Source organism: Mauremys reevesii, linkage group 4 (genome assembly GCF_016161935.1).
Source record: "Mauremys reevesii isolate NIE-2019 linkage group 4, ASM1616193v1, whole genome shotgun sequence".
NCBI classification, from domain to species: domain Eukaryota; kingdom Metazoa; phylum Chordata; order Testudines; family Geoemydidae; genus Mauremys; species Mauremys reevesii.
Genome location: NC_052626.1, coordinates 62,291,468 through 62,312,296, shown reverse-complemented (window position 1 = coordinate 62,312,296; position 20,829 = coordinate 62,291,468). Strand labels below are relative to the sequence as shown.

General features: G+C 40.6%; 2 protein-coding genes across 2 annotated transcripts in view; both read left to right on the top strand.

Moving 5' to 3' along the window:
• The window catches only part of LOC120404503 (cytosolic phospholipase A2 epsilon-like), a 37,165-nt gene extending 25,786 nt beyond the window's left edge, over nucleotides 1-11,379 (top strand). Inside the window, exons 15-20 of the mRNA XM_039537198.1 lie at nucleotides 1,966-2,103; nucleotides 3,950-4,057; nucleotides 5,346-5,537; nucleotides 6,324-6,493; nucleotides 9,185-9,371; nucleotides 11,054-11,379. Of these exons, the coding sequence (XP_039393132.1) occupies nucleotides 1,966-2,103; nucleotides 3,950-4,057; nucleotides 5,346-5,537; nucleotides 6,324-6,493; nucleotides 9,185-9,371; nucleotides 11,054-11,289 (1,031 nt within the window). The 3' untranslated portion in view covers nucleotides 11,290-11,379. The remainder of the gene's footprint in view (nucleotides 1-1,965; nucleotides 2,104-3,949; nucleotides 4,058-5,345; nucleotides 5,538-6,323; nucleotides 6,494-9,184; nucleotides 9,372-11,053) is intronic.
• Nucleotides 11,380-18,414: 7,035 nt separating this feature from the next.
• The window catches only part of LOC120404532 (cytosolic phospholipase A2 epsilon-like), a 44,453-nt gene continuing 42,038 nt past the window's right edge, over nucleotides 18,415-20,829 (top strand). The window contains exons 1-2 of the mRNA XM_039537266.1: nucleotides 18,415-18,460; nucleotides 19,787-19,905. Of these exons, the coding sequence (XP_039393200.1) occupies nucleotides 19,879-19,905 (27 nt within the window). The 5' untranslated portion in view covers nucleotides 18,415-18,460; nucleotides 19,787-19,878. The remainder of the gene's footprint in view (nucleotides 18,461-19,786; nucleotides 19,906-20,829) is intronic.

Below are 20,829 nucleotides of genomic sequence, written 5' to 3'. Positions count from 1 at the left end.
TCCAAGTGTCAGCTCACCACAGAGAGCTTTTTTTTTTTTGGGAGACTGTCATTGCCCATTCTGATAACATAACCTATCCCTCTAGAATTTTCCAGAGGCCATTTCTACCCATCTTGTCAAAACAAATTGTTTAGATCAACAAAGACAGCATACAGTTCAATGTTTTGCTCAGTGCATTTTTCCTGAATCTGCCTCACAACAAATATCAGGCCTGTGGTGCTCCAAATTCACACTGGGTCTCTGATAGAAACTTCTGTGATACTGTTTCCACAAGCTGACTGAGAAAAATGCAAGCAAGGATTTTACTATCAATAGATAGCATGGAGATATCCTGGTAGTTACCTCAGTCAGATTTGTAGCCTTTATTGTTGTAAAGATTAACTAGGATTGTATATTTGAAGTCCTGAGGAATTTCCTTGGCTTCCCAGATATTCTTAATGATTTTGTATAGATAGCTGACAGTTTTGGGACCTGCAAGTTCAAAGATTTCAGCTGGGATGCTCTCTTAATCTGGTGATTTACCTGACTTCATTTGTTCGACAGCTTTTTTCACTTCCTCAGTGATAGATGGCTGGTCAGTTTCTTCATATTTGGGGTACTAGGTTGGTTCCTCTAGCACCTGTTGGTTGCCCATAGAGGGGTGGTTGAGTAGTTCAGTGAAGTTCTACACTTATTTTTCAGAGATGCCTCTTGTCCTCGATTAAGGTAGATCCATCTGAACTCTTTAAAGGAGCTAGTCTGGATTTCAATGGGCCATAAATGGTCTTCAGGAACTCCCAAAACAACTTTGTGGTCTTAGAATTGGCATATTGCTGTATTTTTCTGCTTTCTTTTCCAACCAGTTATCCTGTAGAACATAAAGCTGTCTTTGATCCTTGGCTTGCGGATATTTGAACGTATCTTTCTTTGATGTTGATTCTTTGTCTATGTGCCAAGACATAAACACGTCTTTAATATCACCAATCCTGGTGCTATCTTTGATTTTTGCGTAGAGTTTCTTCTGAGGCTTGAAGCATGGCTGATTTGAATATATTCCACTTTTTTGAGTCGATTCCTCTAAGTTTTCCCTTAGTTTTTGTTGATGAAATGGATGTCTCAGCTTTGCTTGGTTCAATTTTGATTTAATCTTGTTCAGCATTGTTTCGCTGAACAGCATGTAAATTAAAAATGGCTCTGATCATCCCGTGGCCAGCTCAACAGTTTGTCCCTTGCAAGTTCTGGTGATCTTGATGACCCTGACGCCTCTTTGCCTTATCATGGCATAATCAATCAGGTGACAGTGCTTTGATCTTGGATGCATCCAAGAGTTTTTATGTCTGTTGGCTTGCCTGAAGATTGTGTTGATAATAACAAACTCATGCTCAGCACACCATTGCTGTTTATTTTTCTGACTCCATTGCTCTTTATTACAGCATTCCAAACCTCACTATCTTTTCCAACTCTGGCATTCTAGTCTCCCAGAAGTATGAGCTTGTCTTCGCAGGGTATAGATTTAATTATGTCATCCAAATCAGAATAGGACTGTTCCTTTGTTTGTTCTGTACTGTTCATTGTTGGAGCATAGGCACTTAAAAGACTCTTAGAGCATGATTTTCCAATGGGAATTTGACCTATATAAAACATTATAGATGAACAACTATAGCTGAGTACTAATGGCTTTGTTCAGTCCAAGCTCCTTCCACCCCCAAATTGCTGTATTAATGGACCTCAGTCCGTACATGGAGGGACCATCCCCTGCTGCTGTATGAGGAAAATTTGCTTTCTAGGCTTATTGGTGTTGCAACCAGTATTGAATAGAAATATAGCTAGTTACAAAATCTGATGGTTTTTAAATTAGAATTATACACAAAGAAGTTGATGCTGGAAGGTGTATTCCACTTGATTTTTTTCTAGTCATATGATATGAGTGTCTTTCCCCACAGTCTAGCACTGCAGTAAAAGCCCTTTTTGTTGCTCTCGCTATAGAATGGTTGGAGTTCACTCCCTATGAGGTGGGATTCTGGAAATATGGAGCATTTATTCGCTCAGAAGATTTTGGAAGTGAATTTTTCATGGGAAGGCTGATGAAGAAGTTCCCAGAAAGCCGGATTTGCTACATGGAAGGTGACGATTATCTAGATTAAATGTTAACGTAATAAAAATACAGCTGGGTGTATATCTAGGCATTGGAGAGCAAGTGATCTATCACTGGTGACACTGGTGTGGAATCACCTGCCAGAAATCTACGTATGGTACCACCTATATCACTAACAGATAATGATTTTCCATGTGAATTTGAATTGTCCTAGTGTAACTAAACCTGTTGTATGTTTGGTTGAACTGTGCTATGAAACCAGGCAACTCACAAACATAGGGCAGCTGCTAGAGTCTATACACCTTTACTTGAGTTGATTTGTCCAACATTGGCATTTGCTACCTTTTATATCACAATTATTTGGAATTCAGCCCTTTTCAGTTTTAAAGCCTGACTTGAAACTGACCAGACCACAACAAATTTGAACCTGACCCAAGCTAGAGATCGTTGAGTTGTTTTCATACCCGACCTGAACCTAACTCTTGCAGTTCAGTCCTGTTGCAGTTGGGTTGGGTTGCAAGGGGCTTGTGTGTAATGGGGGTGGAGAAGGTGTGGGAGAGAATGGGAGGGGGCAAGTGGTGCCATTGCCTGCAGAGCCAACAGCTACTGCACCCGTTGTAGCTGTGCCCAGGGTGAGGATGGTGGTAGTAGCTGGAGCTGCTTCAGTTTCAGTCTTTCAGTGGCTGCCAGGCTCCCCGGCATTGTGCCCCATCTGTGATGGCTCCACACTTTGGCTTCCCTGCCCAGGGCCCCAGCAGCACTGGGTGAGCCCCTGGCTTCCCACACCACCTCCTGTGGATGCTGCCACACAGACAATGGGGAGCCTGCTCAGGTGAGCCAAGTGTGGAGCTGCCTGCAGGGCAGAAGGGCAGAGTTTTGCTTCCTGCAGCTGCTGCACAGTCCCCGGGAGGGAAGGATGAAAGGAGACACAATGGCAGTAGGGTTGGATTCAGGAGGTCTGGCATGGTAATGTGAAGCAGGGTGTCCTCTCGTTACAGCATTGCCCTCTGCGGACTTAGGTCTACTTGGGCATAATTTTAAAGCCTAATCCAAACATAACCTGAGCCGAGAATTTTCAGTTGTTTTCGTATCTGACTTGACCCACGCCCAACCCTTGTTGTCAAGTTTGGGTGGGGCTGCTAGGGTGTACTTTGCAGCATAGTCCAATTGCTAACTTTTAACTGTAGCTTCTGAGAAAATGTTCATCAAAACAAGATTTTGACCAAAAATGAAACAGAATGTTTTTACTTATTCTATTCTTTTCCACTTGGCACTTATTTGAATTCTGATGCATTTAACAACATAGCATTGAAATGTAGCCTAATAAACATCAACATCATTAAACAGAACAGTAATGTTCTGAGACAGTAGAATACAAACCAGCTTTTTAATGCAATCTTCAGAGAGCTAATAATGTTATTCAAAATTAAATAATAATAGCAAAGGGAGAGAGAAAGTGAGATATTAAAAAAGGAACAAAATATCTATGTTTTTCTGACGAAATATGGAGAAGCTGCAAAGCTGAGATGGGAAGATAACTTGAAAACTGCTACCTTATGTAGTTAAACAATTTAACATTTTCTGAGTCTGACTTAACTTGGAACTAGATAGCATTTAAAGCTCCTACAGCTGAAGTAGTTATAACAGTAGCTCAGATAGGCTCCAGTCTTGCAAACACTTGATTTCAATGGGAATACTCATGCAAAGAAGTGTAAGCATATGTGTAAGTGTCTGCAGTATTGGAACTATGCCCACAAAGATGTCTATACAATTTGGAAGGAAATGTTCAAGGGGTAGGACAAAAGGCAGTTTTTAGTTAAAATGCTTCCAAGACTTCATCAAATTAGTTTCCACTGAATCTCTTCCACTTTACAGGCATGTGGAGTGGTATATTTTCCTTGGATGTGATGTACTTCTGGAATTTAGCCTTTGATTCAGAGGACTTCTGGTACAGATGGACTAGAGACCGAGTAAAAGACATTGGTGGGTGGTTTATCTTTTTTTTTATCTCATTCACTTGTTTTTGTTTTCCTGTACTTGGTACTCCATATTTGTTTGACGTATAAATAATACACACTCATTGTAAAGTATCAGAGGGGTAGCTGTGTTAGTCTGGTTCTGTAAAAGCAGCAAAGAATCCTGTGGCACCTTATAGACTAACAGACGTTTTGCAGCATGAGCTTTCGTGGGTGAATACCATACCCACGAAAGCTCATGCTGCAAAATGTCTGTTAGTCTATAAAGTGCCACAGGATTCTTTGCTACTAATTTTGAAGGGATTTTAAAGCCTTACTGCAAAGATAGCATAGTCAGAGGGGGAAGGGCAGGAAAGGGGTTAGCAGGATCTTCTATTGTTGTAAAGCGATCTCTTTGCTTGATTTAGGAGCTGCTTTGCCTTGAGTAAGGGAGATGCAAAGGACATAGGAAAAATATTCAAGGGTAATCGCCAAATTACCACCTCAAAAGTTGAGGGAGCAGTGTTGTCTTCATAGAGGGCCCTTGACTCTGCATACTATTCCCTGCACCATACACCAAATCATAGGCATCAACTCCATGGGAACTCTGGGGCTGGAGCACCCACAGAAAAAAATAGTGGGTGCTCAGTACTCCCAATGGGCCCTGCTGATCAGCTCCTCCCACCTGCCGGTGGGCCCTGCCAATCTGTTCCTCTCCCTTCATCCCAGCACCTCCCGGACGTGGATTAGCTGTTCAGCAGTGAGCAGGAGGTGCTGGGGAGGGAGAGCGGAGCAGGGGCAGGAAGAGGCGGAGCAAGGGTGGGGCACATTCAGCAGAGGGGTGGAACGGGGTGAGAAGAGGCAGGAAGAGGCGGGCAGGGGTGGGGACTTGGGGGAAGGGGTGAAGAGGGGACGGGGTCTGGAGCAGAGTGGGAGTTGAGCACCCCCCGAGAAATCAGAAAGTTGGCACCTCTGCACCAAATTACAAATGGGACACCATTCTAGTTAAGTCTAAAATATTAGGTTTTAATTGTAGACTTAATGTTTTATTTGTGGGTAGTAGTTCATTTAATGTACTGAGTTTTTGTGGGGTTTCTTTATCATTTTGCTCCCACTCTGAGTTTTATTTGGATTCGAGGCCGTAGCTTATTACAATTATCCTTTTTATGGGTTGTTCCAGAAATTCAATTTATGAATGATTGCATTATTATTATTATTATTATTAATTATTATTCTTTATTGCTGCAGAGAACTCCCCATCCCCAAATTAATCTAGACAAACTAAGAATTTTAGATTTTTTTCTCTCTTTCTGCAGAGGAAGATCCTGTTCTGCACATAAAGCCTCATGAGACAGAGACTCGCCTGTTGACTCCCGCAGGCGCCCTTTCTACTGCTTTCCGAGATGTCTTAACAGGGCGCCCAACAATTGCAGAATTCCCCAATTTCCTAAGGGGTTTCCAGATGCACAATGAGTACCTGGAGAATGAGCATTTTTCTACATGGAAAGGCACAGTAATAAAGCATGATTTGCAGTGGTATATTTTGAGATGGTTTGGAATGCACTGAGGAGAGCTACGTGCTGTGGAGAATATGTGGATTTCATGTTTAAATTCCACCTCCCCTTCCTCTAGCACTGAAGTTTGAACTAAAGTTCAGTCTGTTGGCTTGTACAGGGCTGAATGTTCATAATGAAATTGCTTTGTTGGGTCTCAGTCAGGGCCGGATCTACAGTTTTCGCCTCCCCAAGCAGCACACCGAATTGCCACTGCGGACGGCGGGGGCAGTCCATGTGCACTTAGGGCGGCAGGTGTATTTCCGCGGCGGCGGCAATTTGGTGGCAGCTTCTATGTTTAGTTGAAGCCACCGCGGACAGCTAAACATAGAAGCTGCTACTGAATTGCTGCCACAGCGGAAACGCGCCTGCCGCCCTAAGGGCACACGGACTGCCCCCGCCGTCCATGGCGGCAATTCGGTGTGCTGCTTGGGGGCAAAACAACAGGGACTGCCACCCCTTGCACATTGCCGCCCCAAGCACCAGCTTGGAATGCTGGTGCCTGGAGCCGGCCCTGAGCTCGGTTAATTTTTTGTTGGGTTGCATGTCACCAGGCACAGTGACTGCAAAGTTGTGGGGAAGGGCAAAATAGATAGACAAAAAGGCTGAAAACAATGTGAGGTTGCAATGGGGTAGGGGCAGAATTCTCCTTTCTTCTCTTTGACCCATTTATCATTATTCATCAGGGAAGCAGCTCATCTATTCTTATGGTAGTTATAACAGGACATGTTTGTATTTCAGACACTGTGATAGACACTTACCCTAACAAACTAATTGAAACAGCACAGCACCCTCTATCCCTGGCAGATACTGGATTTTTTATCAATACCAGTTACCCACCACTCTTGATACCTCAGAGGAAAGTGGACGTCATCCTGCATTTAAATTACAGTGGAGGATCACAGACATTGGTGAGAAGAGTCAAATTATCCTTTGGTTTTTCCATTATGGCCATTTGCCTCAAAGCGTTTAGTATTTAGTAGCCAAAATCATAGGCACCAATTCTGTGGGTGCTCCAGGGCTGGAGTATCCATGAAGAAAAATTAGCTGCTGCTTCTTAGCACACACTAGCAGCCAAGCTCCCCCCTACCACCCACTCCAGCCCACTGATCAACTCCTCCCCTCCCTCCCAGCGCCTCTTGCATGCTGAGGAACAGCTGTTCCACCACATGCAGGAGGCGCTGGGAGGTGCGGGGATGGGGCGTGCTCGGGGAGGGGGGGGAGAATAGGTGGGGGGGTGGGGAGCGGGGGAGGGAAGAGGTGGGATGGGGCTTTGGGGGGATGGGTGGAGTGAGCCCCATCACTATCACCTGGGGCTGAGCACAGATTGAGCGTCCCTGGGGAAAATTAGAAGCCGGCGCTTGTGGCCAAAATTACTAACTTTCCAATAGTAGAAGAGGAAATTGATTCCAGAAGAATGAAACTTCATTTAGTTTGCACTACTAGTTCGACAATGGCACACCTCCTTGTCTTAGAAACTGTGGCCTAAATTCTCTATTTAATTGACACTATCTATGCTTCTAATTCTCTGTTTTAATTACTAAATCTGTCAATGGCTGATCTGACAAGAAATGCTAACAATGGCATTGGTCCATTACTAGTTCAAAATGGTAGAATTGTTAATAATAATGCTGAAAAATAGAGGTGTTTGATCAATCTTTCTGTTCTGTGTATTGTACTTGAAGCAGGACTTAATTCAGGGAAGTCCTATGGCCTGTGTTATGCAGGAGGTCAGATAATAGATGATAATTGCCCTTAAAAATCTATGAATCTATATTATTCCAACAAATTCACGGAAGATAATTTATGAAGCAATTCTCAGTGTTCCTCAGTAATTTTCTAGTAAAACTAGGAAAAGTAATTGGCAGACACACACAATAAGAAAAAATAATTATTAAGGCTGATAAAAATTTCTTGTGAAGAAAATATACCTACCAAAAAGTACAGTTGTGTTGAAACTGATTTTTTTGTGGGGGGAAATGTCAATTCCGACAAAAATTAGATTTTCCTACATTAAATCTCAAATGACAAATCAACATTTTGAAATTAAACTCATTTTTTCATTTTATTGCAACTTACACAGTTGTGTCATTTCAACTTTTTGGTTTATAAAAAACCCTAAAAACCCAACATTTTATTTCAAAATGGTGACTTGAAATGACAGTTTTAATTTTGGACTTAAAATGTTTCATTTTGGGTTTCTGAAACTCAAAAACTTGAAACAAAATAACATTTTAAGTTCTATTCTATATAGGTTTTCATATTGTGCTCATTACCATAATATCTGAGTGCCTTCCAGTATTGCATTAAGCAATGTGACTACACATCTGTCACATGCTGTTTGTTCTCTCATTTTCTCCCCAGAGGGAGAAGTGCATGGTGTGTCTTGTTTGGTAGGTGATGGTTGTTAAATAAATGTACCTGTTGATTTGTATTCCTGTTAGAGGAGGCAAGATCAACGAAATTCCCCTTGCACTTGGAGTGGAAAGTGATGAGGTTTTTGATGGTCCTTTGTGGGGGAGTTCTTTTCACTGTCTCAGATCACCTCTGGAGAAGGTTATATCTCCTGCACAGACCAGCTTTACTCTTATTGTGGAGAGTTCCATTGTGACATAGGAGTGAAGTTGTCTAAATGAAATGAAAAATGTTTCATTTTGAAATGTTGATTTGAAACAAAAAATGTCACTTTTAATCAGTTCAAAAATGTTTCTGAAGAAAAAACTGTTTTCTTTTTTTTCTAAAATATTTAAGATGAAGATTATTTTTTTTGTCGTTCAAAATTGCTTACAGGAAAAATTTCAGTTTTCTGACTAGTTCTAATAGCGACAGTGTTCATCACAAAATTACATGTAATTACATGGCTATTACTTCCTTTTTGATTAGATGATATGAGGTTTTCTGGCAGCTGACTCTGGTAGATGGGACAATTCAATACCTTTTGGACTCAAATTTCTACAAGGTCTTTCATTAACTAATTTTGCATGTTACAAATTATCCCAATGAAGGGTGGACTGGTAGTTGGAGCACTAGCCCAGGCTTTGGGAAGTCCAGGTTCAATTCCCTGCTTCCCCACAGACTTTGTGTGACATTGGATAGGTCACTTAGCTTTTCTGTGCTTCATCCTCTGATCTGTGAAGATGGGGATAATTGCACTTCCCTACCTCAGAGGGGGGATGTAAAGCTAAATACATTAAAGATTGTAAGGTGCTCGGATACTTTCGTGATGGGGCCCATATAAATATCTTAGAAAGATACATATACTCTTTGTGCTTTTCTCTCTGATGTTCCATTTCAAAATCTATTTAACGAATCCTCTTACTCCGTAGTAGATTTAAATTAATACTTTAGTTTTCATCTGCCTGTGGAATCTATACTATTGTAACTGCTTCCTCATTTTGTTTAAAGTGCTACAGGGAGCAAAATAAACTGCAACATCAGTATTCTATGATGTAGTCTTTCTCCAACTTCATGTGTTCCCGTAGGAATTCCTGTGTAACCCTTGAGGTATAGAAAGGCAGTTTAACATTGGTTACTGTGTTTCAGGAAATCCTGGTCTTTGTCCCTTCTTTGAGTTCTAAAATCTTTGTTCTGTGATGATTCAGCCTCTGGACCTAATTGCGAAGTACTTCTCGGAGCAGAGAATCCCATTCCCCAGAATCGAGATGAGTGATGAAGACCGGAAAAATCTAAAGGAGTGCTATCTGTTTGAAGATGCTGAGAATCCAAGAGCTCCTATAGTGCTTTTTTTCCCATTAGTAAATGACACTTTCAGAAAATACAAAGCTCCTGGTAAGTTATCAGCAGACAGTAATGTTATCTCCCTGATCAGCCTGTCCTGCCCATTTCATATCTGATAACTCTCTGTTGGCTGTATCCTCCTTTCTTATTTCAATATGATCAGCTTTTCCACGGACAAGAATTACCATTTTCCCTGAGTCAATGCCACTGAACCATCCATCATTAAAGGCACAGTGCTCATTTTAGCCACACAATTATTTTGATCTCACACACACAATGTTGTCTTGCTGTATATAAATGAAAATTAACTTAATAAAAAATGCAAATCCTTAAAATGGAGGGTCTGAGAAACATTATATTGTTGAAGCGAAGCCCAGAACCACTACAAGCTTCATTGACATCTACTGGTTTTGGGGTTTTTTACACACATTTAAAGGCATGTGTCATACACTTGGGTCTTGACGGGTTGAGAACTTTGCTTTCTGCATTGTTGATAAATTGTATAGTCAATTGCTTGACCACACTTCAGTTTGTTATGAAATATACTCAAGAGACCAAATAACCAATGTCGGTCAGGTTTATTGCTATAACTCAATAATAATATAGTACAGGAAAAAGGTTCTATGTGATACCACTCTCAGAGAAGCCATCTTGTGCAGCAGTGTTACATTCATTTTACGCAGAAGGTGTGCTCCCAAAGTTACACCTCATGAGCCATGTTTTTATACCCTGCCGGTTTACAAGCAAAAGATATTGTGTACATCATCTGAGACGGGATTTAAACGATCAGCTTTCTACCTTGTTTTTCTGGTACTATGATGTACTTCTCTCTCTGTTCTGAACACCTGCATTTCAGGCACCAACAGGCATGAAGACACCTCCTAGGTTTGTACTAGGGTAGAAGAATCATATGTCTTGTCCTCTTTTCTTTGGGACATTGCAATACAGGCCTGCGAGAGTAATAGACTTTCTGTTGCCATGGTAAAGCACTCATCTGTCCTGATCTTGACAGCTTTCTTAATTGCTCAAGCCAAAACTTACTTCAGGGGATGCAACGGGTTATGAGATACTTAGCATAAGTGAGCAGCATTATATAAAAATCATAGGCCAATTTAGGCCATATAATGCTATATTTGTGCTTAATGATATTTGTGCTGAACACTTACTAATACTATTATTAATAGATGTATATATGATAGCCAGCATATATTAGTCAACGGTATCAACAATCTGCTCACTGAATGGGTCATCGTTTTCCCTTCAGTATGGCTAGCCTGTGTTGGCTGGGTCATTCTTTCACTAATTATAATACATTTTTGAGTGGCCACCCGTCTTTTACATTTTCTCCGGCTCTCAGTATTCCATTTTGTTTTTGCTCACTACCATTGAGGCATCTTTCTTTCTTGATTGGGGAAGCAGATATGCAGGTCATGTAGGTTCCCTGTAAATGATACTCAGAGGGCTGACCTGTAGTAAGTGTTGTTACAATGGGTTCTTCCCCATCCTGACCCTATCAGCAATCTGGTTTTCACCAGTTCTGGAGAGTGGTGATGTAGAGATTGAAAAACTTGATTTTGCTAGAGATACTTGTACATCCCTATGGCAATTAACTTTGCAAGCTATCTCGCTAGAGAGAAATCTCCCTCCCTGGCCAATTATTCTCTTGTTAATTGATATAAGCTCCAAACTGCAGTAATGTTTCATTGGTAAAACTTGCAACATTTTTTTCTTAGGTGTGGAACGCAGCCCCACAGAGATGGAGGAGGGGAAAGTTGATGTCTCCAGTCGCCTTTCCCCATATACTACAAGGGAGCTCTCATTCAGTGAAGAGAATTTTGACAATCTGGTGAAAATGACTGACTACAATATCCTGAATAATGAAAACTTGATTATTCAGGCCTTGCGCACAGCAGTGGAACGGAGGAAACAGCAAGCTCCCATATACTATAAGGGAGCACTCATTCAGTAAAGAGAATTTTGACAATCCGGTGAAAATGATTGACTACAATATCCTGAATAATGAAAACTTGATTGTTTGGGCCTTGCGCACAGTAGTGGAATGGAGGAAACAGCAAATAAAATAGTCACTATCCAGTAGACTTAATCTCCTGGGATTCTATTTCTTGTGTCTTCTACTATGTAGAGAGACCAAAGCCTTCTGATGGCTTGCTAATGTTATATATCTAATAGTAGCCTCATCGTCATGCCTCCATGGACTCCAGTTCATCCCAGTTAAGTGAAGGTTCAAATAAACAGAGTTTTCTAAATCACATCATGACCAAGACTTTACAGATGGTTCAATTGCAACCAAACTTCACACCATCAAGGTTAAATTTTAGATTTTCTTACCTTATCAGTTTATCCACAGATATACATTTATTTTAAGTTAAAGAAGTGCACCTTATCATGTTGTTAAAATATACAACCCATTAAAAAGTATTTTAACATGCTCACACAAAAATATAACTGTGTCTAAATCATCCTTTTAAAAAGTCAGTAATTGTGCTTTGTTTTCTGCCAGAAATGCTGCTTTGTGAATTGGAGTCTTTATAGCACATAGCTAATCCATTTTGCTGGCACTATTTCATTGTCGTGGACACACAGGAGAAGAGTCTGTCATCGTTGATCTGATTATTTATCTCTTGTCTCTGTTATTTTCAATTGGCTCTCTCTGCTGCCCTCAGCACTTCAGTTTGATGACTCTTTGGCATTCTTAAAAAAAATCTGTAAAGTCGTCACTGTCCATAAACAATATCACAAGGTTCAGTGATTTTTGTTACAACTAATTTTCACTGCCACGCAAATTTTTAAATAACACATTATTAAAGGAGTAGTTCAAGGTGTATCTTTTCATAGGTTGCCATGCATAAGGCAGCATGAAGATTATTAGGAATGTGCAACTTTGATAGTGATTTTCAAGATACGTTGTTTGTGTGACCAAATATTGACTAGAAATATGTGGGTCCCAAGTGTTCAACTTGCCCAGCCTTCAGGTAGAAACACCTTCCTTCCCCTTCCCCAAGTGGCCTAAAATACCTCTCCCCACCAGTCTAACTTATTTTGGAGCTGGATGGCCCTTCAACTTCTCCCTGATCTTTGGGAGGTGGTAGGTAGCCACAACCCTTGCTATAAATGGTCTTCTAGGGGGCTGCCCTGGGTGGTTCCTCTCTCTCTCACCTATCTTAGAAACATTTTGTGGGTTGATAGTTGCTTGTGACAACCTTCCCACAATCCTGCAGCAGCTAGATCATTCATGAACTATTCCTGCAGACAGTGCTAGCACTAGACAACATGGCTGAGGTGTTCATCTGGCCTTGCCGCAGCCTCTAAGGAAACCCCAGGCATTTTCTAGCTGCAGCTAATGGGCTCATACTCTTGCTACCTATTTACAACCCAGAGCCAGTGAATCAGAACTGACAGTGAGAATGGGAGTGTGTTTTGCTCATGCTCAGGCAGGATGGACAGGATACTTCTAGCTCATCCAGAAGACTTTTCTGGACATGGGTGGGAGCAAAAAACAAGTCTGTTCCCTCAGAGAAACAGTGTTGGGGGGCAGTCAATCGGAACTACTTGAATATTGGATGAAGAGAAGTGGGCCATCATTTTCACATACTGTAGTGGTTATGCAGTAGGTATGCACTTGAAAGGATATGATGTAATCTTGTTTTTGTGTGTGTGTTCTGCACCTTTAAACGTAGAGAAGTCTTCCTGCTGGTGACAAGGACAGTTGTGAGACAGCCATAATTGTATGTTTCAGGTCAGACTCGGTACGTAACAGAGTCAGCAACAGTTGCTCACTCTATCATGGAAATCTATATATGTACTTTTGTTGTTTGTTTCTTAATTGGAAATAAAACACATTCAGACTAGAGGTACATGTTTTACTCTTTGCATATGGGGAAATACAGACTACGAAAAGATTCAGGTTTGAAATGATTTCAATGGCATAGGCAGAATGCTCTTCATTTATTATATCATTTTGCCAGCTACCTTTCAATTCTTAGTTACAGCTATGAAAAGAGATTTGAAAGATTAGCACTGTTTCTAATTTAGAGAGCAGATGAATAAGAGAATGCATCATAGAGGAATATAAATTAATAAATGGTACAATATAGAGATCAGTTGGGTACTCCTATTTATCCTTTTCATAACACAAGAGCAAGGGGAACCTTACAAAAGGTTTACATGAAAAAGGTTTACATGAATACTAAGAATATCATCCATTGTTATACTAGATAGAATAAACATACGCGGATAGCAATTCTCATGCTCCAGGGCACAAGACAATATATCACTGCCTGGTATTAGGAAGGCTCTTTTCCCACAAGCACACTATTGAAAAATTGTACTATATGGGGGTTTTACACTGGGAAAATTTTGCTACAATATTTTTTGTCTTAATTTGTTGATTCAGCAAAATTGAACCATTTTGTGGAGAAGGTTCAATTTGGCTGAAGTTCCGATGGGTCTATGGGAAACCTGACCATTTTACTAGATGCTTACCAGTCTAGCTCTTTAGCAACTTGGACCACCAAGGTCCATGGCTTTGTGGCAGCTCAGCTCTCCGTCAAGACTGCCTCGGGGTCATGAATTCCAGTGCTTGCAGGGTCTATGGCCTTAGGGTAGCCCACCAGGAGACTACCACAGACAGGGCAACCTTAGTGCTTCTACTGTGACTCTGGGGCAGCCTCACAGCAGGACAGCCCTGGGCTGTATTCTCTTTTGTGGAGAATGATTAAGTTTTTGGTTTTCATTCAGAATGAATCCAGATTTTTAAATATCAAAATCTTCTACAAAACAGAACCTCTTTCCTCACCCAGCTCTATTTTACAATGTCCCCATAAACTTCAGGTACTGGCCACTGTTGAAAATAGAATCCAGTATGGCATTTCCTACAGTGCTGTGTTCCCTTGTGAAAGGGTGAAGATTTCACTGCTGTGAGAAAGAATCACAGTACCATTCAGTCACTGCTGCCTTTAAGGGAACTCTGTCAAGACAAAGTTGCTGTATCTGCCACGGCTTGTAAAATTCATCTCTGCACCAGCACAAGGATAAGCACATGGACACAGGAGCTATTCAGGAGCTGCCGAGGGCTAGCTTTAGGACTGCTTCAGTTTGGACCCTGGTTCCAGTAGCCGCTATGGTGGCAAACAATTGTTGTTCACGGGCAGAGGGCAGGGGGACTACCATTTACTTCCCTTGGCAGTGACGGTGTCACTGCTGAGGCTGAGAGCAGTGATTCCAGATGGAGTGCATGGTAGGGTGAAGCTGTCAGGAGCAAGAACTCAAAGGAAGAGCTCTGGTGGCTGGCAGCTTACGAGGTTGGCAGGTGGGAATGAAGGTGGGAGGAATCATGATTTTTTCAGAAAATTCACTGAGACAAACTTAAAGGCAAAAGGAGTCAAAAATCAAAGATGTGGAAGAGCTTGTAACATTCACCAGACCTCTTGTGGAAGTTCTAATACATTTAGAGACACCCCCCCCCCCAATAGGATAACTTTTTCATACCAATTTAGTGCAAACAGTCCTGTCCACTAGCCCTGATGGAGTTTAGTATGTAGAATAAGTCTGACTTTTTTGGATTAATTTAATTTTGAGTTACGAGTGGACCATCCCCTTCCCAAAACAAAAGATAACAAAACTCCAAGAAGTCCAATTTCCCAAAAGTGCTTAATAAATGTGGTAATTTTCTGGTTAGGAAGTTTTATAGTTGCTACTTAAAGCATGGCTTTGTGTGTTTATATCCTCACACTACATGGTGTCAGGAGTGAGTGAATCCCTTTCTTTAAAGGAATAAAGGAAAGAAAAGAGACCCCCTTCACCTAGACTAGCAGAGTGGTGAGTGAGTGGGGAAAGTAGAAAATAATAATAATGTAATACAAGGACTAACAACTCCTGTACTGGGATTGCCAGCAATACAAGGACTACACCTAGCAGAGAAATTGGAAAGCATTAATGGAAAAAACAAAAAACAAAACAACAACCAACCCCGCCCCCCACAACAACAACACCACAAGCTGTACTGGAGATGTAGCCACACCTTTTCACAGGCCTAGGAAAGCTACCAGGAGAGTACAAAATAAAACTGGTTCCATCAGTAACTCCCTTTGCATCCCTATATCCTTGCTAGGGAAAGTAAAAGAAAAATTAAAGAGAATGGAAGATATGGGGATTATTTCCCAGATAGGAGAACCTACTGACTGGTGTGGAGGGATGCTTGTAATACCAACACACAATGGTAAAATCCAAATTTGTGTGGATCTTGCACAACTTAATAAAAGCATGTACAGAGAAAGATGTGCATCCTACAGTTGACCAGACATTAACTCAGTTATCAGAAGCCAAAATTTTCTCAAAGTTATATGCTACAACATCTTCTGGCAAATCACTCTGGCTAAAGAATCTATATCATTAACTACATTCATCACCCTCTTTGGAAGGTACTGTTTCAATCATCTTCCATTTGGCATGTCTTCAGTGCCAGAACATTTCCAAAAGAGAATCTCTCAGATCATGTCAGGTTTGCCTGGCATCCTTTGCTATGCAGATGATGTGTTGATATATGGGAGAGAGGAAAATGATAACATGCAGTTTTGACATGCGTCCAACAAACTAGCCTCACTCTGAATGAGAAATGTGAATTTGGAAAGGAGCAGATAAAATTTGTCAGAGCCATAATTAGCAAACAGGTACTTCATCCAGATTCAGGCAAACTGAAAGCATTACTTGCCTTACCTGAACCCAAAAATGTCTCTGGGCATGACAAATCATTTTGCGAGATTCTTACCAAGAAATCTTAAGATATTTCTTTAATGGTCACAATATGTGGATCTGAGCTAGTCCACAACAAAACACATTTAATAAGATAAAAGAACTACTGACCTCTCCATCTATTTTGGGACAATATTTTGTTAAACTATTCAACAATGATAGCAGTGGATGTATTTTTACAGGGTTCAGGAGCAGTACTCACACAAAAGTAGACCCGTTGCATTCATATTAAGAAGCCTTACAGAAACCAGGCAGCTATATTCTTGAGTGGAAAAGAAAGGTGTAGCAGTCACTTGCACCTGTGAATGGTTCACTGCATGTCTGTCTGACTGGAATTTTAATACAGAAACAAGCCCTTAGTGGCATTATTGGATTCAAAAGCTGGATGATCTTCCACCTAGGATTCAAAGATTTCAACTGTGTCTGATGAAATATCTTTCAACATTCAGCATACGAGGGAGAGCGCTCATAGGAGCAGACATTCTATTTAGACCCCCAATAGTTCAGACACAAATGGAAGAAGAAAAAGCTTTAGAGAAAGATGTCAATCTGTGTTTACTTTGTTGTTGCAGAAATACCAGCATGAATTGACAGCTGCCTTCAGCAAATTAGAAATGAGCAACTAAAGGATGATACTTGCCAGAAACTGACTCAACTCTGCCAAAGAGGGAGGGGGTGAAGAAGTCAGCTTCCAAGAGACCTATTACCATATTGGCAATAACATTCAAATGGGTGATGGCCTGCTTCTGAAAGGACGGCACATTCTTGGCAGTGTAAAACCACAGATTTGTTTTTCTGGAAAGGACACACATATATTATTGTAGTTAGTTACTTCTTCAGATGTATTGAATTGGCTTTACTTACACAGACTTAATCAGCACAAGTCATATAGAAACTAAATAAAATATTTGCAAGACATGGAGTTCCTGTAGTTATCATATCTGATAATGCACCTCAATTTACCTCTGAAATATTCCTAGCATTTTCATAGGACTTTGATTTTGATCATTGTACTAGTAGAACACATTACCTACAGAGCAATGGGGAGGTGGAGAGAGCAGTGCAAACTTTAAAAAGACTTCTGCAAAAATCAGTGGGCCCCAATAAAGTACCCCTGTCATATCAGTTAATGCTGCTTGTGTCTAGACCATCTCCAACAGAATTCTGACAGGAAGATGACTAAGGACACTTTTATATGTGGTGCCAATATAGCTTAAACCTAAATGGCCTGATCTGAAGGAATTTTGATAACAGGATGCTGAAATAAAAATCCTGCCACAACAAAACTTCAGTGTTCCACACAGAACAAAAGCACTATCTGAACTGAGACCAGGGAACAAAGTTTGTCTCAAGAGCTCCCAGACATTTGGAACTGTTCAGAAGTTGGTGGAAACTCCGAGATCCTACCTAGTGGAGATTCCAAGAGGATTTCTTTGGAGGAATTAGGTTTATCTTCAATATTTTCCAAACACAATGAAAAGAGGATCTGGGTCCTGCAGGTACTCTATCAGGAAGTGAGCCCCTCTGTGAGGAACTCCATGCACAAACTCAAGAGAAGTGAGAACATGGTGTGGAAGACTGATCAGATTCCCCTCAAAGACGTGGTCTTTAAAATACTGTTCAAGACTATTTAAATGCAGTTGATAAAGGGACATAGTAGTGTAAATAGTGTTAAAGAATTTGAAGTTTATTTTGAATTGTTGTGTTTATATATCCATTGGTGTACAATTAAGTTTTAATCTTTTAATATAAAGAAAGAGAGGTGTGGAGTGGTTAGAGAGTTCCTAGTACTTCACAATTACCAGAGAAGACAAAGATGTGTTGCATCAAGGAGCTTACTAAAAATAAGAACTTCTTAGGAAGTGCTCTAGTTGCTGCTTACAGCAGTCTCTGTGTTTCTGTCCTCAGACTACATGCTAGACCCAGGACAGACCCCTGCAGGACCCCCGCCCCCATATACACCCTTCCAATCTGACAGTGAACCATTGATAACTACTCTTTGAGATAGTCTTTCAACCTGTTTTATACTCACCTTATAGTTATTTCACCTTGACCATATTTCCCTATTTTGGTTAAGAGAAAGTCACCCGGGACTGTGTAAAAAGCCTTACTAAATTCAAGATACATCATGTCTGCAACTTCCTCTCTATCCATTAGCCCAGTAACCGTATCAAAGAAGGAAATGAGAAAGCCACCATGGATTTGTCAAGAACAAATCATGGCAAACCTATTATTTGTAACCCTATTAACCTCTAGGTGCTTACAAATTAATTATTTAATAATTTGTTCCAATATCTTTCCAGATCTGGAAGTGAGATTGACTGGCCTATAGTTCCCTGGTTCCTTTTTGTTCCCTGTTTTAGAAGTAGGTAGGTAAGTTTGCCCTTCTCCAGTCCTCTGGGACCTCACCCATAATTTCTCAAAGATAATCACTAGCAGTTCTGAGATTGCTTTAGCTAGTTCCTTTTGTGCCCTAGAGCAAATTTTATCAGGTCCTGCTGACTTGCCTACATCTGACTTTATCTAAATATTCTTTAACCTGTTCTTTCTCTATTTTGGCTTGTATTCTTTCCCCCTTGTTGCTGTTAATAATAGTCTTAAGTATCTGGTCACAGTTTACTTTTTTAGTGAAGACTGAAGCAAAATAGGCATTAAATACCTCAGCCTTCTTAATGTAATCAGTTATTAGCACTCCTTTCCCCCTAAGTAGAGGACCTACATTTTTCTTTGAATAGAACTTCTCCTTATTTCCTTTCATGTCCCTTGCCAGGTGTAACTCTTTCTGTGCCTTAGCCTTTCTGATTTTGTCCCTACATGCTTGTTATATTATTTTGTACTCTTCCTTAGCATTTTGTCCATGTTCCTACTTTATGTGGGATAGTTTGCTGTTATACCTTTAATATTGTCTCCTTGAGAAGCTGCCAGCTCTTCTGAACTCCTTTATCCCATAGATTTTCTTCTCATTGGACCTTACCTACCAGTTCTCTGAGTTTGTCTGCTTTTTTTGAAGTCCATTGCCTTTATTCTGCTGCTCTCCCTCCTTCTTTTCTTTAGGATTAAGAATTTTATCATTTTATGATTACTTTCACCCAAATTACCTTCAGCCTTCAGATTCTCAGTGCATTCCTCCCTGTTTGTCGAATCAAGTCTAAAATGGCTGTCCCTCTGGTTACTTCTTGCACCTTCTGAAACAAGAAGTTGTTCCCAGTAGATTATCAGAACTTATTGGGCATTTTGTGTTTTTCCATATTATTTTTCCTACAGATACCTGTATAGTTAGAGTCCCCCATTACTACCAGGTTTTATGTTTTGGTTATTTTTGTTTTCTCTTTCAGAAATGCCTCATTCTTCACCCCCTTCCTTTTTTGGTGGTCTATAGTAGTCCCCTATCATGACATTTCACCTCCCCACCCTTTTTTTAGTTTGAAAAGCACTCTGGCATCATTTATAATGAAAGAGGTTATAGAAATAAAAATCTTATTCATTATTTATATGCTATGCACTCATAATTGGAAGGATAGGGCCCCTTTTGCTGTGTTGTCCCTTCCCCCCAATCACTAAACCTACAAAGAAAATCTTTCCACACCTAATGAGAGAAAGGAGATGGGAATTACTTAATTTTTGGAAGTCATGGAAGGGTGGGGCTCTGAGTCAGTTTATAATGCACCTGCTCATTCACTTCTACCTGTTTAAAGAGTATAAACCTGCTTTGGGAGCCACTGTCAGCTCTGCGACCTACGCGCAAGGACCACTTTTAGCCTCTGACTTGAATGCAGCAAAGATCACAATGGGGTTATCTACCAGTTCGTACCAGGTAAGAAAGAACAAAATAAGAGTATTTGCAATTCAGATGTGCAGGCAGCTTCTGCAGTTTGTGTGCTTTCAGAGTTCTGCTTTAACTACAGAAGCAATCTATAGTAGGCAGCCTTGCTATTTGTTCTCTAGCTACAGCTGTGAGAAGCCTTTGTCCTACCACACCATCTTTCATAGCCATGAAGGCACTTGGATGGGTTTTGTTTGCTCTATACCTCCAGCTTGATCAATTAATACTGTAACTTTGTGTCAAATAGGTAGTCAGATGACATGGTGATGGGCACAGTATAAGAAATTATGTAATCAAAAATGACCCTGGTTTTCATGCATCTGGGGTGATACACAGGGGGAACTGTGGGAAAGGTTAAAACACTTAAGGGGTTAATGAACGCCTCTAAATTTGGGGGTCCACATGTGACCCTGCAATAATGATTTATACCAACAACTGAAACTGAAAAGATGTTTCCTTTTAAATGTTACCACTGCCCTCTCTTGCTTCCTTTCAAAATGAAGCATGCAAAGAAATCCATTGTGAAAGGTAGATAGACATCGGATGAATCAGTGCACAATGCAGTGCAAAAAACTGATCTTATGCAAAAAGTACCAGGAGAACAAACTAGGTTAGGTTTTTATGTGTTTTTAGTGGGGGTGGAAGGTGGGATTGAATTTGCTCATCACCAAAATGTTGAATAATTAATTAGCGATAGCAACGTTCCCTGCTTCATAGGTGAAATGTCCTTTTGTTTCTGCTTTGAATCCCTTCCTCTATCCTTTCTTCACAGTAAAGTTCCTCTTTTTTGTGTGTGTGTGTGGATTGGAGCATGGAACTTTTATTAGTTTCTATCTTAATTCCTTTAAAAGGAAATTAATTTACGGAATGCCCTACCCTCCACTCCCACCCCTCATGCTTGTGGACATGTGCCAT